This window comes from Hipposideros armiger, unplaced genomic scaffold, assembly GCF_001890085.2.
Source record: "Hipposideros armiger isolate ML-2016 unplaced genomic scaffold, ASM189008v1 scaffold_254, whole genome shotgun sequence".
NCBI classification, from domain to species: domain Eukaryota; kingdom Metazoa; phylum Chordata; class Mammalia; order Chiroptera; family Hipposideridae; genus Hipposideros; species Hipposideros armiger.
This window is the reverse complement of record NW_017731604.1, coordinates 2240809-2257872: the sequence shown is the minus strand read 5'-3', so window position 1 is coordinate 2257872 and position 17064 is coordinate 2240809. Positions and strand designations below refer to the sequence as shown.

Sequence of the window (17064 nt, the reverse complement as noted above, 5' to 3'; positions counted from 1 at the left end):
GGACACCAGAGGGCCCCAGTTCGGATCCCACATATGAGGGCCAGTGACACTGCCCTCTACAGCTAAGATGCTGAACAACAGCTCAACCTGGAGCTGGGCTTCCATGAGTTGATGGCGACGGTGTAGGCTGCAGCCCCTGCTGCAGTGGGTTGCCATGGGCTACCGTGTGTAGCCAGCAGCCAGCGTGAGCGGCCAGCAGCTGCAGTGAGCCGCAGTCCAGAAGCCGGTGACTGATCTGCCTCACCCAGGAAGAGCGCAATGATGGTGCCAACTTGGGCGAGTGAAGCGACGTCCTCTACAACTAGCCTGAAGAACAAAAGGATAGCAACTTGTCTGTTCCCCTTCCCCCAATTCCCCAATAAAAATCTTTAAAAAAATGTTACAGGGATTTCTTTAAGATGAAAAAAACAATAAAAATATGAATAATAAAATGGCAATAACAACATATCTATCAGCAATTACTTTAAATGTGAATCAATTAAATGTTCCACTCAAAATATAAGGTGGCTAAACGGAAAAGCAAACAAACAAACAAAAAAAACCAAGACCCTTACATATGCTGCCTGCCAGAGACTGATTTCAGGTCGAAAGACACACACATAGATTGAAAGTAAAGGGATGGAAAAAGATACTTCATAAAAATGGGAAAGAAAGAAAGAAAGAAAAAGAAAGAAAGAAAAAAAGAAAGAGCTGCCACAGCAATAGTTATACCAAACAAAATTGACTTTAAAACAAAGGTTATAACAGAAGACAAAAAGGGACCCAGTAACCTCACTTCTGGGTATTTATCCAAAGAAATCAAAGCACCATTTTGAAGGGGCATGTGTACCTATATGTCCATTGCAGCATTGTTTACAAGGCCAAGATATGGAGGCAGCCTGGGTGTCCATCAATGGATGAATGAATAAAGAGTGGGTGGTATATATACAGTGAAATATTGCTCATGGAATGGAATGGGTTCTTGCCATCTGTGGTCACATGGATGGAGGGTATTGTGCTGAGTGGAGTATATCAGACAGAGAAAGACAGATTCAATGTGATTTCACTTATATATGGAATCTGAAAAACAAAATAAATGAACAAACAAAACAGAAACAAACTCATAGATAGAAATTTTGATGGTTGTTGGATGGGGGGGTGGGTTGAAAACAGTGGGTGAAAAAGGGGAAGGGACTAAGAAGTACAAATTGGTTGTTACAAAGCAGTCATTGGAGTGTAGGGTATAGCATAAAGAATATAGTCAAAGATATTGTAATAAATATGGAAGGTGTCAGACTGGTACTAGCTTTATCAGGGTGAACAATGAGAGGGTGTTTTGGAGGGCAGGGCAAAAAAAATACTTAAAGAGAAGAAAAATGAGCAGAGAACAACTGCAAAAACCAATTAACAAAATGGCAATAAGCACATACCTATCAATAATTACTTTAAATGTAATTGACTAAATGCTTCAATTAAAGGACATAGGATGGCTAAATGGATAAGAAAACAAAACCCATCTGTATGCTGCCTATAACAGATTCACTCCAGGTTTAAAGATGCACACACAGACTGAAAGTAAAGGGATGAAAAAAGATATTCCATGCAAATAAAAATGGAAAGAAAGCTGAGGTAGCAATACTTGTATCAGACTAAATAGACTTTAACAAATATAGAAAGAGACAAAGAAGAACATTACATAATTTTAAAGGGGTTAGTCTAGGAAGATGATATCAACAATTGTAAATATGTACTCTCCCAACATAGGAGCACCTAAATATATAAAGCAAATATTAATGGACATAAAGGCAGAAATTAACAGTTTTACAATAATAGTAGGAGATTTTAATATTATACTCACCTCAATGTATACATCATCCAGACAGAAAATTAAGACAGAAATAATGGCCTTAAATATCACATTAGACCAAATTGATTTCATAGGGATTTATAGAATATTTCACCCCCAAACTGCTGAACATATATTTTTGTCAAGTTCACATGGAACATTTCCCTGAATAGGCCACACATTAGGTCACAAAACAAGCTTCAATAAAATCAAGATTTAAACTACAGCAAGCATATTTTCTAACCACAATGGCATGAAACTGGAAATCAACTACAGGAAGAAAACTGGAAAAAACCACAAATACATGGACATTAAACAGCATGCTACTAAATAACCAATGGATCAAAGAAGAAATCAAACAGGAAATCAAAAACTACCTTGAGACAAATGAATCAAAACACAACTTTCCAAAATTTATGGGATGCAGCAAAAACAGTTCTAAGAGAGAAATTCATAGCTATACACACCTAACTCAAGAAACAGGAATAATCCCAAATAAACTATCTAGCTTCATACCTAAAGGAACTAGAAAAAAAAGATGGAAGAAAACCCAAAGTAAGTAGAAGGAAGGAAATAAGAAAGATTAGAGTAGTAATAAACAAAATAGAGACTAAAATACTATAGCAAAAATAAATGAAACTAAGTGTTGATTCTATAAAAGAATAAATAAAATATAAGCCTGTAGCCAGACTCATCATGAAAAGAGAGGGCCCAAATAAATAAAATGAAAAATGAAAAAAGATAGATTACAAGCGATATGACAGAAATACAAAGGTTAATTAAAGAATACTATGAACAACTATATTCCAACAAATTGTACCACCTAGAAGAAATGGACAAATTTCTAGAAACATTAAACTTATCCAGAAAGAAACAGAAAATTTGAACACACCAATTACTAGTAATGAAATTGAAGCAGTAATCAAAAAACGCCTCCAAAAATAAAAGCCCAATAACAGATGGCTTCACAGGTAAATAATACAAAACATTTAAAAAAGAATTAATACCTATCCTTATCAAATTAAAACACAAAATACAGAGAAAGAAATGGTTCCAAAGTCATTCTATGAAGCCAGCATTACCCTGATACCAAAATTACACAAAGACACTGCAAAAAAAGAAAATTACAGGCCAATATCCCTGATGAAATAGATGCAAAAAGTCTCAAGAAAAACTAGCAAACTGGATTCAACAATACATTTAAAAGATTACACACCATGATCAGGTGGGATTTATACCAGGGATACATGGATGGTTCAATACCCACAAAATAATGTGATACATCACCAAAACCAAGTATAAAAATTATATCATCATCTCAGTAGATGCAGAAAAAGCATTTGACAAAATCCAACATCATTTTTTGATAAAAGACACTCTATAAAGTAGCTATAGAAAGAACTTACCTCAAAACAATAAAGGCTATATTTGACAAGCCCACAGATAACAACATACTCAATAGTAAAAAGTTGAAAGCTTTTCCTCTAAGATCAGGAACAAGACAAAAATTCCCATTCTCACAACTATTATTCAAAATAATATTTTAAGTCCTAGTCTCAGCAGAGGAAAAAAAAAAGAAATAAAAAGCATCCAATTTAGAAAGGAAACAGTAAAACTGTCATTATTTGCAGATGACATGATACAATACATATAAAACCCTTAAAAAGTTCACCAAAAATTAATAGAATAAATTAATTCAATAAAGTAGCAGGATACAAAATTAATATACAGAAATCCATTATATTTCTATCCACTAATAACAATCTATCAGAAGGAGAAATTAGGAAAAGAACCACATTTACAATTACATCAAAAAGAATAAAATGCCAAGAAATAAATTTAACCAAGGAGGTAATAGACCTGTATTCTGACAACTAAGAGAAATTGAATAAAGAAATCATAAAGGACACAAATACATAGAAGGAGATACCACACTTATGGATTAGAAGAATTAATATCATTAAAATGACCATACTACCCAAAGCAATCTACTGATTCAATGCAATCCCTATCAAAATACCAATAGCACTCTTGTCAAAACTAGAACAAATCATCCTAAAATTCATATGGGACCACAAAAGACAATAAATAGTCAAAGCAATCTTGAGGAAGAAGAATAAAGTTGGAGGTATCATGTTCCCTGATTTCAAACTATGTTACAGAGCTACAATAATCAAAACAGTATGGTACTGGTACAAAAATGGACACACAGATCAGTGGAACAGAACAGAGATCCCAGAAATAAAAAATTCTCTTATATCTTCAATTAATATACAACAAATGAGGTTAAGAATATACAAGGGGGAAATTATGGTCTCTTCAAAAAATGATGGTGGGGAAACTAGACAGATACATGCAAAAGAATTGAAACTGGATCACTCTTTTCTACCATATAAAATATAAACTCAAAATGGATTAATAATTTTAATTTGAAACTTGAAACAAAAAATATCTTAGAAGAAAACATAGGTAGTAAATTATTTGACATCAGTCTTAGTAATATATTTTTGGATCTGTGCCCTTGAGCCAAAGAACAAAAGCAAAAATAAACAAATGGGACTTCATTGAAATAAAAAGCTTCTGCACAGTGAAGGAACCCAACAATGAAATGAAAAGAGAACCTAATAAATGGGAGAAGATTTTACAAATGCTATATCTGATAAGGGGTTGATATCCAAAATATATAATGAACTAATAGACCTTAATAAAAAATAAACAATGTGATCAAAAAATTAGTGGAGGACATGAAAAGACATTTCTCCAAGCAGACATACAGATCACCAACAGACACATGAAAAGGTACTGAACATCATTAATTATCAGAGAAATGCAAATCAAAACTAAATTGAGATACCACCTCATAGAAGTTAAAATAGATATTATCGAAGAGTCAACAAATAACAACTGTTGCTGAGGATGTAAAAAAAAGGAAATCCTCATGTAATGTTGGTGGGACTGCAAAATGGTGCAACCACTATGGAAAACAATATGAAGATTCCTTGAAAAGTAGAACTGCCATAAAACTCAGTAATTCTACTTCTGGGTATTTACCAAAGAAAACTAAAACACTGAATCAAAAAGATGGATGCAGAGAGATCCAAGATAACAGAGTAGAAAAGCACTGTGCTTGCCTCATCCCATTACCACATGAAAATTACAACTAAATTACAGAACAATCAACCTGGTGGACCATCTGAAGTCTAGATGAACAGAAATTTTATAACTAAGGATATAAAGAAGAAGCCACATAGAGACTAGTAGGATGGGCAGAGTTGTGGAATGGGTGGCCCCACACTTGCATGTGGTGGTTGAGAATCAGGAGGGATATTTCAGTCACAGAGTTCCCACCCCAGAGGAGGAAGCGACCCCAGCCCCACACAGACCTCCCCAGTCTAGAATACTGGTGAAGGGGCAAGTACTGGTGCCACAACATCTGGCTGTGAAAATACAGTAGGGATTCCGACCATGCAAGAAAGATGGAAGGCATCCTCTTAAAGGGCCCACACACACACTCACTCACTTATAAACATTTATGAACCCAATATACAAACACCTAAATATATAAAGCAAATATTGACAGACATAAAAAGAGAGATCAACAGTAATACAGTCATAGTAGTGGATTTAACACCCCACTGACACCAATAGGCAAATCTTCCAGACAGAAAATCAACAAGGAAACAGCGGCCTTAAATGACACAGTAGACCAGATGGATTTAATTGATATTTTTAGAGTGCTTCAACCCAAAGCAGCAGAGTATACATTTTTTTTATTAGTTTCAGGTGTATTCTTTACAAGTGCACATGGAACATTTTCCAAGATAGAGCACATGTTAACCATAAAACAAGTCTCAATAAATTTAAGAAGATTGAAATCATATCAAGCATCTTCTCTGACCACAATGGTATGAAACTTCGTGTAGAAATCAGTTACAAGAAAAAAACTGAAAAGCACACAAACACGTGGAGGTGAAATAACATGCTAGTAAATAATAAATGGGCAACAGCAAGATCAAAGAAGAAATCAAAAGATAACGTAGGAAAAATGAAAATGAAAATACAACGTCCCCAAACCTATTGGATACAGTGAAAGCAGTCCTAAGAGGGAAATTCATAGAAATACAAGTCCACTACAAGAAACAAGAAAAATCTCAAACAATCTAACCTTACACTTAAAGGAACTAGAAAAAGAACAGCGAACAAAGCCCAAAGTGATTTGAAGGAAGGAAATAATAAAGATCAGAGCAGAGATAAATGAAATAGTCTAGAAAAGCAATACAAAAGATCAATGAAACCAAGAGATGTTTCTTTGAAAAGATAAACAAGATTGATAAACCTTTAGCCAGTCTCATCAAGCAAAAAAGAGAAAGGACCCAAATTAATAAAATCAGAAATGAAAGGAGAAATGATAACTGACACCACAGAAATACAAAAGATTATGAGCAAATACTACACACAATTAAATGACAATGAATTGGACAATGTGGAAAAAATGGATAAATTCCAAGAAATATATAGTCTTCTAAAACTGAATGAAGAAGAAACAGAACATCTGAACCAACTGATTACTACAAAAAAAATCAAATCAGTAGTCAAAAAACTCCCAACAAACAAAAGTCCTGGACTGGATGGCTTCACTGGTAAACTTCCTCATTCAACGAAGAATTAATACGTATGCTTCTCAAACCATCCCAAATTTTTCAAAAGGAGGGAAACCTCTCAAGCATATTTTATGAGGCCACCATTAACAGCTGTCATATATCCCCCTTCCCAAGAGTTTGTGTGTGTGTGTGGAGGGTTCACTGCCTTATTCTGTGTTTTGTCCTTTGGGTTAATTTAGTGATTACACATATTGGAAAACAGCACTTATCCAGGAATCTGGAGAACTGGACTTTAGTGAGCTTTATGGCAGAGAGCACAATCTCTAAAGCAAGACTCTTTGGATTTAGTAGGAAGCAGAAGATTCAAATCCTGCCTCTTTTACTTAGTAGTGTGAGAACTTGGCAAATCATTTAACCTTTTCGTTTCCTTTTTTTGTTAAAAATGGGATACTCATAGTATTTACATCATGTAGCTGTTGTAAAGACTAACTGGTGCACGGTGTAAGAGTTTAGTAGGTATATTAATTATTATTATTAGTGTTTCCTTAAAGAATTACTTTGAGCAAAGCCCATCTCTCTAGGCTTCCCCACCTATAAAACAACAGTCTTGAAATGAAAAAGTTCTGAAAAGTCTTTCCTGCTCTAATGGTGACAGCCAAATATTGGGGTAAGAGAAGATAAGGCAGTGGTTATGAGGTTCTCTTGCCAGCTTTATTTGAGATTGTTTGCAGTCTCTTTCCTCCTCCTGAATGTATGAGCAGAACCCTGAGGTAAGTGTGGAACTTGGGTTAGAGGGGAGGTGGATGAAAATCTGTCTCCTTTAAACACAGAGACATCATGGTCAGGGAGGAGATCAAGCCTGACTTGGAAGCTAAGCGAAGTGTGTGTTTGTCAGATATCTCTGCGGAATAACAGTGTGGTGGCATCAGTGCTTTGTCTTGGACTTCAGTAGGTGAGTGTATGTACTGAATGTCTATGTCCCCCCAAATTCATATGTTGAAATTTAATTCCCAGTGTGATGGTATTTGGGGGTGAAGATTTTGAGAAGTGATTAGGTAATGAAGGTGGAGCTCTCATGAATGGGATTAGTGCCCTTATATGAAGAGGTCAGAGAGCTAGCTCACTCTTTTTCTGCCATGTTAGAATACAAATAGAAGTCAACCATTTGCAATATGGAAAAGGACCCCTATCAAAACTTGAGTATGCTGGCATCATGATCTTATATTCCCAGCCTCAAGAACTATGAGAAATAAATTTCTATTGTTGATGAATCACCTAAATGATGATATTTTTTATAGCAGCCTAAACTAAGTGAGTATGTTTGTAAGGGGCTTTGTTAGAAGGTGAAGAAAGATTTATTATTTGCTCTTTAAAAAAAATCTACTTCAAGTAATTTGGTGCTGATGAAAGGGATTGGGCTTGCAGAGCAATCTCATAGGTGTATGTGAACTCATGAAGGGAGTAGGGAGAGAAGAAAGGGCCAAGGACCTGGGGAACTGATGAAACAAATTATAGTTCTTTGGACCTTCATCAATTCCTTTTGTTGCCTTGGAGGTGAGGTATGAGAGAAAAAAAAGAGAGAAGGCAGAGGTTGAAGAAAGAAGTTGTAGTCCATTTTAAAAGCTTTTGACTGATTTTCCACCAGTGCTGCTTTGGTCCCAACAATGCTTTGTTGTAGGTATGAATTATTAATCCTACTTTACAGATAAGGAAACTGAGATGTCTAGTAACTTAGCTAAGGTCAACAACTTTCAATGTTAAGTAAATATGTCTACTTTTCATCTCCATTGCTAGCACTCCATTCCAAGCCACCATCATTTCTTACCGGGACTAGAGCAGTAACCCGCTAACTGGTCTTCCTAATTCTGTCCTTACTTCCTTACATTCTAGTCTCCATAGAGTAGCTGGAACGATCCTTTTAAAAATACAAGTCATATCAACCTCAGAGTTATAAACCCTCCAATGGCTCCTCATCTTTCTCAGGATAAAATCCGCAGATCACAAAGCCTAAATAATCTTGTCCTTCTATACCCCAAAGATCTCATCTCATGTGACACATTTTCCTGCTCGCTCTTTTCCAGATGTGTCCCTAACACTACAATAGCACCCAACACAAAACAGGTGTGCAATAAATGTTTGCTGAAGTAAATGAGTTAATGAATGAATGAATGAATGAATGAATGTGTGCCACGTGCCTAAACAATGCTGGGAACCAGCCTCTGACTGAGCACTTTTTATAGTAGAGGGGCTATAAGTGGAGCCCAGGAAAACAGATAGTATAGCCCCTTCCTTTAGAGAACCCACAAACTGGGTGTGGAAAACGGTCCTCTGCCAGCCTAGGAAAACAATGAGAAGCACTTACAGAGCAGTAGAAAAAAACTAGCATGCAAACAGCCTATTACAATCTATACTTTAAGTTCCTTAAATACAGGGACTATATCTTATTTCTTTTTGCATCCCCAGCTTCTGGCATATCGTAGGAGTTAAATATATGAAGAAATGTTTCATATATTTTTCAAATATTTCATATATTTCATATATTCATAAACAGTCTTGAAACATTCTCTTCTCAATACCCATTAATCCCCAATATTAACCTTGGTTAATCTATCTTCTGAGCAGTTTCAAATGCTATTATAATAATTTGAAAAGGTGAGGGCTTTGGATATAATGGCTAGAAGGTCTGTGGCCTCTGGGAGTATCTGGCAAGATGTGCCCCTCATCAATAAGGAGCAAAAGTGCACTCATATCCTGAATACCTGTGGGAGGGAGAAATCATCTCTTAGGTACCATACCTTTCACTGACACTGTAGATTGTAATCATATATGTGCTTCTCTCCCCTGACTCTATATTCCTAAGTACTGTACTCACCCTAAGGCCATGGTCCCATGTGGCCAAGAGTGAATTTCCAGGCGCTTCTGGCTCTTGATCTCATCCCAATTCAGCACAGTTGCATAATCACCTTCAATGTCCTGGAGAGAAAAAGGATAAAGGTATTAGCAAGCTATCCAGCCCATGGAACCAGGCTTCTGAGAGGTTGATGAAGGCTCCCAGGATACAGTATACCCTTATTTCTTTTAGTAAGCAGAGCATATAAAATCCAGCTAAAAACCATTTACTAGATTCCCTTGAAGCTAGATGAAGCCCTATGACTTTCTGGACATTTGGATATGGGTGGAAGTGATGTGTGTAACTTTAGGGTCATTTCTTCAAAGGAACTCGTGGTCCTTGACTTCTATTCTTTCCCTTTCTTTAAGGCCTGTATGCAGATGTACTGGTGAGCCAGTCAGCTGTAACGATGTGAATAAAGACAACCCCTTAGGACCTAAGGGATGGTAGAGTAATAATAAAGAAGGAACCTAGGTCTCTAGATTACTTCCTAGAATTGAGTCATTTCCCACTATGGACTGGCCCCATACCCCTAGACGATTATGGTGAGAGAAAGAAGCTTCTATCTTTAAAATTCTTGCATTTTAGGGATTTTTTTATTGTAGTAGCTTAGCCTATCCCCTAATTAATAAGGTACTGTGTCAGTGAATAGCCAATGTGGGGTCTCAGAGTAGCATTGTGGTTCTATTCTTGGTTTCTTCATGTTGATTTATGACTCTGAGAAAGTTCTGTGAACTTCTTTGGGCCCAAGGGTTTACTTGCTTTGACTTCTGCATTGGATTATTAGCTAAAGATTAAATAATTTATGTGGGGGTGTGATATAAATATTTTCATGAAGCTAAAATCGTCCTCTGTTGAAATCAAAGTTAAACTACCAGTTTAGGATGAATACTACTGACATCAGCTTTATAAAGACATCCTGACAGCTGTTTGCTAAAAGTACTGAGAGGAGCCACTGGTATACTGGTTAATGTTTAACAACTAGCCCTCCCCAAAGGCTTAATTTAGAACATTCACCAATTTCTGTGATATAAATACTCTCACCATGGATGATTTCAAGTCACCAATGTGATGTCACAGAATGTGGAGTTGGGAAGAGATGCACACAATTGAAACTTGAGAGCTGTTACAAGCCAGAGTCCAGCTCACCACTGGTCAGAGACCTCATTCTGCCACTATTTTAGTTAGGAGATCAGAGAAAAGTCACTTCCCTTCTCTAAGACTCAGTTTCCTCATCTGTAAAATACGACTAATACTCTATGTCTTTCTTCCCACCTAGATTTATTGTAAAAATAACATGAGAGGATGGAGGGGAAGTGCCTGGTAACTTGTAAAGCACTGAGCACATGTGACCAACTTTGGTTGCCATTGCTATTGTTTTAAAACAGATCTAACTGGAACCTTGAGCATGGTCTGCATTCTAATACCCTGAAAATCTTTCTCTGAAATACTTCAAACTTATTCCCAGTTCTCTCTTTAATTTATTGAGTGGATTTTAATTTTTTAAACAAGAAATTATTTATTGAATATTTCTATATCAAACACTTTGGTAGATATTTTATGTATACCCCTAGAAAGCCCCTGTAAAGTAGGATATTATTATTCTCATGTTACATGTGAGGAAATGGAGGTTCTTAGTATGGGTTTGACATACAGAAGGCTCTCAATAAATACTTGTTGAATGAATTAATAAAGCTCAGTGAAGTGCCCTAATTTACACAGGTGTGAAGTTAAGAAGTGGTAGTAGACTCTCAGAAGTGTCCTACAGAGTTTCTTTTTGTTTCATAAATTTAATAAATCTAGACTGCGTTATCCCAAACCTAAAGGTATAGTTTATAAAACACAGTCCAGTACTCCACTTCTCTATGTAACTAAAGTTGGCTTCAAAGTTAAAGTAAATTTTTCAGAAGATAAAGAAGATTTGAAGAATTTTCCAGCAAAAATATTCAACCATACTCTTGGCAACTTAAAAAAAATCTTAACAACAAAAATTTATTTGGAATGAAGCAAATTAAGAGAAACTAGAGATAATTTAGTCTATTGTCCCATCTGTTCATGCTTCTAAAGAAGTAGGCAGTGGGCTGGCCAAGTGGCGCATTGGTTAAGAACTGACTTAGGATGCCAGATGGCCCCAGTTTGGATCCCACATATGAAGGCCAGTGACACTGCCCTCCACAAAGCAACAGCAGGTGTATTCTTTACAAGTGCACATGGAACATTTTCCAAGATAGAGCACATGTTAACCATAAAACAAGTCTCAATAAATTTAAGAAGATTGAAATCATATCAAGCATCTTCTCTGACCACAATGGTATGAAACTTCGTGTAGAAATCAGTTACAAGAAAAAAACTGAAAAGCACACAAACACGTGGAGGTGAAATAACATGCTAGTAAATAATAAATGGGCAACAGCAAGATCAAAGAAGAAATCAAAAGATAACGTAGGAAAAATGAAAATGAAAATACAACGTCCCCAAACCTATTGGATACAGTGAAAGCAGTCCTAAGAGGGAAATTCATAGAAATACAAGTCCACTACAAGAAACAAGAAAAATCTCAAACAATCTAACCTTACACTTAAAGGAACTAGAAAAAGAACAGCGAACAAAGCCCAAAGTGATTTGAAGGAAGGAAATAATAAAGATCAGAGCAGAGATAAATGAAATAGTCTAGAAAAGCAATACAAAAGATCAATGAAACCAAGAGATGTTTCTTTGAAAAGATAAACAAGATTGATAAACCTTTAGCCAGTCTCATCAAGCAAAAAAGAGAAAGGACCCAAATTAATAAAATCAGAAATGAAAGGAGAAATGATAACTGACACCACAGAAATACAAAAGATTATGAGCAAATACTACACACAATTAAATGACAATGAATTGGACAATGTGGAAAAAATGGATAAATTCCAAGAAATATATAGTCTTCTAAAACTGAATGAAGAAGAAACAGAACATCTGAACCAACTGATTACTACAAAAAAAATCAAATCAGTAGTCAAAAAACTCCCAACAAACAAAAGTCCTGGACTGGATGGCTTCACTGGTAAACTTCCTCATTCAACGAAGAATTAATACGTATGCTTCTCAAACCATCCCAAATTTTTCAAAAGGAGGGAAACCTCTCAAGCATATTTTATGAGGCCACCATTAACAGCTGTCATATATCCCCCTTCCCAAGAGTTTGTGTGTGTGTGTGGAGGGTTCACTGCCTTATTCTGTGTTTTGTCCTTTGGGTTAATTTAGTGATTACACATATTGGAAAACAGCACTTATCCAGGAATCTGGAGAACTGGACTTTAGTGAGCTTTATGGCAGAGAGCACAATCTCTAAAGCAAGACTCTTTGGATTTAGTAGGAAGCAGAAGATTCAAATCCTGCCTCTTTTACTTAGTAGTGTGAGAACTTGGCAAATCATTTAACCTTTTCGTTTCCTTTTTTTGTTAAAAATGGGATACTCATAGTATTTACATCATGTAGCTGTTGTAAAGACTAACTGGTGCACGGTGTAAGAGTTTAGTAGGTATATTAATTATTATTATTAGTGTTTCCTTAAAGAATTACTTTGAGCAAAGCCCATCTCTCTAGGCTTCCCCACCTATAAAACAACAGTCTTGAAATGAAAAAGTTCTGAAANTCTACAGCTAAGATGCTGAACAACAGCTCGACCTGGAGCTGGGCTGCCGTGGGTCGCCGGCGACGGCATGGGCTGCAGTCCCCTGCTGCATTGGGCTGCCATAAGCTACCGTGTGTAGCCAGCAGCCAGTGTGAGCAGCCGGCAGCCACAGTGAGCGGCCGTCCAGAAGCCAGTGACTGATCTGACTTGCCTGGGAAGAGTGCAATGATGGTGCCAGCTTGGGCCAGTGAAGCAACATCCACTACAACTAGACTGAAGAACAAAACAACAGCAACTTGTCTTTCCCCTTCCCCCGATTCCCCAATAAAATCTTTAAAAAAAAAAAGTGACTATTGAAACTGTTTAAAAAAAAAAAGGAGTAGGCAGCTGTCTATGTGGCATGATGAAAATGTTCCCTTCTACATCTTAGAACAATAACAATAAAATGAAGTCAAACTTTCCAATCAGATGCCTAAATTACATCATTAATATCCTTCTGTTAAATGTAATTTTTCATTAAAGTTTTATTTATTTATTTATTTATAATTTTTATTAAATTTATTCGGGGTGACATTAGTTAGTGAAATTATATAGGTTTCAAGTGTACAATTCCATAACACATCATATATATGTTGCCTTGTGTGTTCACCACCCAAGGTCAATTCTCCTATAACAATATATTTGACCCTCTTTATCCTCTTCTATCACCCCCTTTTCCCTTTTATAACCATTAAACTATTGTATATATCTGAGTTTTTGCTTGCTTTTCTTGTCAGTTTGTTGCTTTCAGTTTTATAGCCCACATACGAGTGGAATCATATGGTTCTTAACTTTTTCTGTCTCAGTTATTTTGCTTAGCATAATAATCTCAAGATCCAACCATGTTTTCACAAATGGCAGTGTTTCATCATTCCTTATGGCTGATAAATATTCAATTGTATATATGTACCACATCTTCTTTATCCAATCATCTATCGAAGGACACTTTGGTCATTTCCATGTCTTTGCCTCTGTAAATAATGCTGCAATGAACACAGGTGTACATATACTGTTAGATATAAATGTTTTCAGATTCTTTGGGTAGATACTCAGAAGATGGATTGCTGGATCGTATAGTAACTCTATTCTTAATTTTTTGAGGAAACTCCATACTGTTTTCCATAGCAGCTGTACCAATTTACGTTCCCACCATCAGTGTATGAGGGTTCCTTTTTCTCTATAACCACTCCAATAATTGTTATTACTTACTTATCTTGTTGATAATAACCATTCTAACAGGTGTGAGGTGGTATCTCATTGTGATTTTGATTTGCATTTCCCTAATAGCTAGTGAAGTTGAGCATTTTTTCATATATTTGTTGGCCGTTTATATGTCTTCTTGGGAGAAGAGTCTGTTCAGGTCCTCTGCCCATTTTTAAATTGGATTGTTTGTTTTTCTGTTGTTGAGTTGTATAAGTTCTTTATATATTTTTGATATTAACCCGTTATCTGAGGTGCTGCTTGCAATATCTTCTCCCATTCTGTTGGATGCCTCTTTGTTTTGTTGATTTTTTTTTCTGTGCAGAAGCTTTTTAGTTTGATATAGTCCAATTCATTTATTTTGCTTCTAGTTCCCTTGCCTTCTAGGTCAAATTCATAAAGTCCTCTCTAAACCCAAGGTCCATAAATTTAGTACCTATGCTTTCTTCCATGCAATTTATTGTTTGAGGTCTTACGTTTAGGTCTTTGATCCATTTTGAGTTCATTTTGGTGTATGGTAACAGAAAGCAGTCTAGTTTCACTCTTTTGCAAGTGGCTTTCCATTTTCCCCAGCACTGTTTATTGAAGAGGCTTTCTGTATGTTTTTGGCTCATTGTTAAAAGAAATTGAAGAAGACAGAAAGAAATGGAAAGATATTCTGTTTTCATGGAGTGGAAGAATCAACATAGCTAAAACAGCCATATTATCCAAAGCAATATACAGATTTAATGCAATCCCCATCAAAATCCCAATGGCATTTTTAAAAGAAATTGAACAAAGTATCAAATTTGCATGGAACCACAAGAGACCTCGAATAGCCAAAGCAATCCTGAGAAAAAAGAATAAAGCTAAAGGTATCACACTCCCTGACTTCAATTTATACTACAAAGTGACAATAATCAAAACAGTGTGATATTGGCAGAAAAGCAGACACACAGGCCAATGGAATAGAATTGAGAAGCCAGAAATGACCCACATATATATGGGCAGATAGTTTTCAACAAAGGAGCCTTAGAGTCCTATTTAAAACTGAAAGATCTTGAGGGAGGAATAACCTAACATCCCTAACCTCTTATGATAAATGAATTGATCAGATCTCAATGATTAATATCAAAGAAAAGCAGCGGGTGTGTTGGGGTTGATGAAGGAATTAAAAGGACCAGACTGGTTAAAGAAGATGTAGTACATGTATACAAAGGAATACTACTCAGCCATAAGAAAGGATGCAATACTGCTATTTGTGACAACATGGTTGGATCTTGAGATTATCATGCTAAACAAAATAAGTCAGATGGAAACATTTTAGAACCATATGATTTCACTCATGTGGGATATAAAACAGAAAGCAACAAATAAATAAGATAAACAAACAAATATAAACTCACAAACACAGACAATAGTTTAGTGGTTACCAGAGGGAAAGTGGGTGGGGAGATAGAAAATGGTAAAGGGGGTCAAATGTATGGTAATGGAAGGAGACTAAACTCTAGGTGGTGAGCACACAATGCAGTATACAGATGAAGTGTTATAAAATTGTACACTTGAAATCTATATAATTTTATTAACCAATGTTACACCAATAAATTTAATAAAGTAAAAAATAAAAAAAGAATAATATACTATTATTTCAATAGATGCAGAAAAAGAATTTTTAAAAATTCAACATCCATTTGTTATAAAAACTTTTGACATATTAGGTATAGAAAGAATGCAACTTAACATAATTATGGCCATATATGACAAGCCCACAGCTAGCATCATACTCAATGTTGAAAGATTGAAAGATTTTTCTCTGAGATTAGGAACAAGACAAGGGTTTCTACTCTCACCACTTCTATTCAGCATAGTATTGAAAGTCTTGGAGCAATCAGGCAAGAAAAAGAAATAAATGCCATGAGGATCACAAAGGAAGTAGGAAATTTTTCTCTATTTGCACATGACATTATTTTATATATATAAATTCCTATAGACTACATGAAAAAACTGTTAGACCTAGTAAAAAAATTCAGTAAAGTTGAAGGATACAAAATTAACATGGAAAAATTTGTAACATTTGTATACACTAACCATAAATTACCCAAAAAAGAAATAAAGAAAACAATCTCATTTAAAATAGCATCAAAAATAATAAAATATTTCTACATTAACCAAGTAGGTGAAAGATCTCTATTCTGAAACAAGACATTGATGAAGGAAATTGAAGAAGACACAAACAAATGGAAAGATATCCCATTTTCATGAATTGGAAGAATTGCTATTGTTAAAATGTCCATACCATCCAAAGCCATCTATGCAGTCAATGCAATCCCTTTCAAGATTCCCATGACATTTTTTACAGGAGAATTGCTAATGAGGATGTGGACAAAAGGGAACCCTTCTGCTCTGTTGTTGGGATTGTAAATTAGTACAGCTTATATGAAAAATAGTATAGTTTTTTCAAAAAATTAAAAATAGAACTACCATATTATCTAGGAATTTCTTTTCTAGGAATACAGTAATACCTTGATTTGTGAGCATAATTCGTTCCAGAAACAAACTACTCATATTGCAAGATATCGTTTGCTTACCACATTAAAATGTGTTAGAAATGTTTGCTTGTCTTGCGGAACACTCACAAACCACATTACTCGCAATCCAAGGTTTTACTGTATATCCAAAGGAAATTAAAACACTATGTCCCAGTTACATCTGCACACCTATGTTAGTTGTTGTATTACCTAGAATAGCCAATACATGGAAACAACTTGTGTATATTTTTAGATGAATGGATAAAGAAGTTGTTGGGCCAGCCGAATGGTGCATTGGTTAAGAGCTGACTTGGGATGCCAGAGGGCCCTGGTTTGGATCCCACATATGAGGGCCAGTGACACTGCCCTCCACAAAGCAACAGCAG

The 17064-nt window shown here is 35.7% G+C and overlaps 1 protein-coding gene across 1 annotated transcript in view; it reads right to left on the bottom strand.

The window, feature by feature from the left end:
- The window catches only part of LOC109390085 (vascular endothelial growth factor receptor kdr-like), a 286991-nt gene that overhangs the window by 13007 nt on the left and 256920 nt on the right, over window positions 1-17064 (bottom strand). Inside the window, exon 30 of the mRNA XM_019656126.1 lies at window positions 9299-9399. Coding sequence (XP_019511671.1) covers window positions 9299-9399 — 101 coding nt within the window. The remainder of the gene's footprint in view (window positions 1-9298; window positions 9400-17064) is intronic.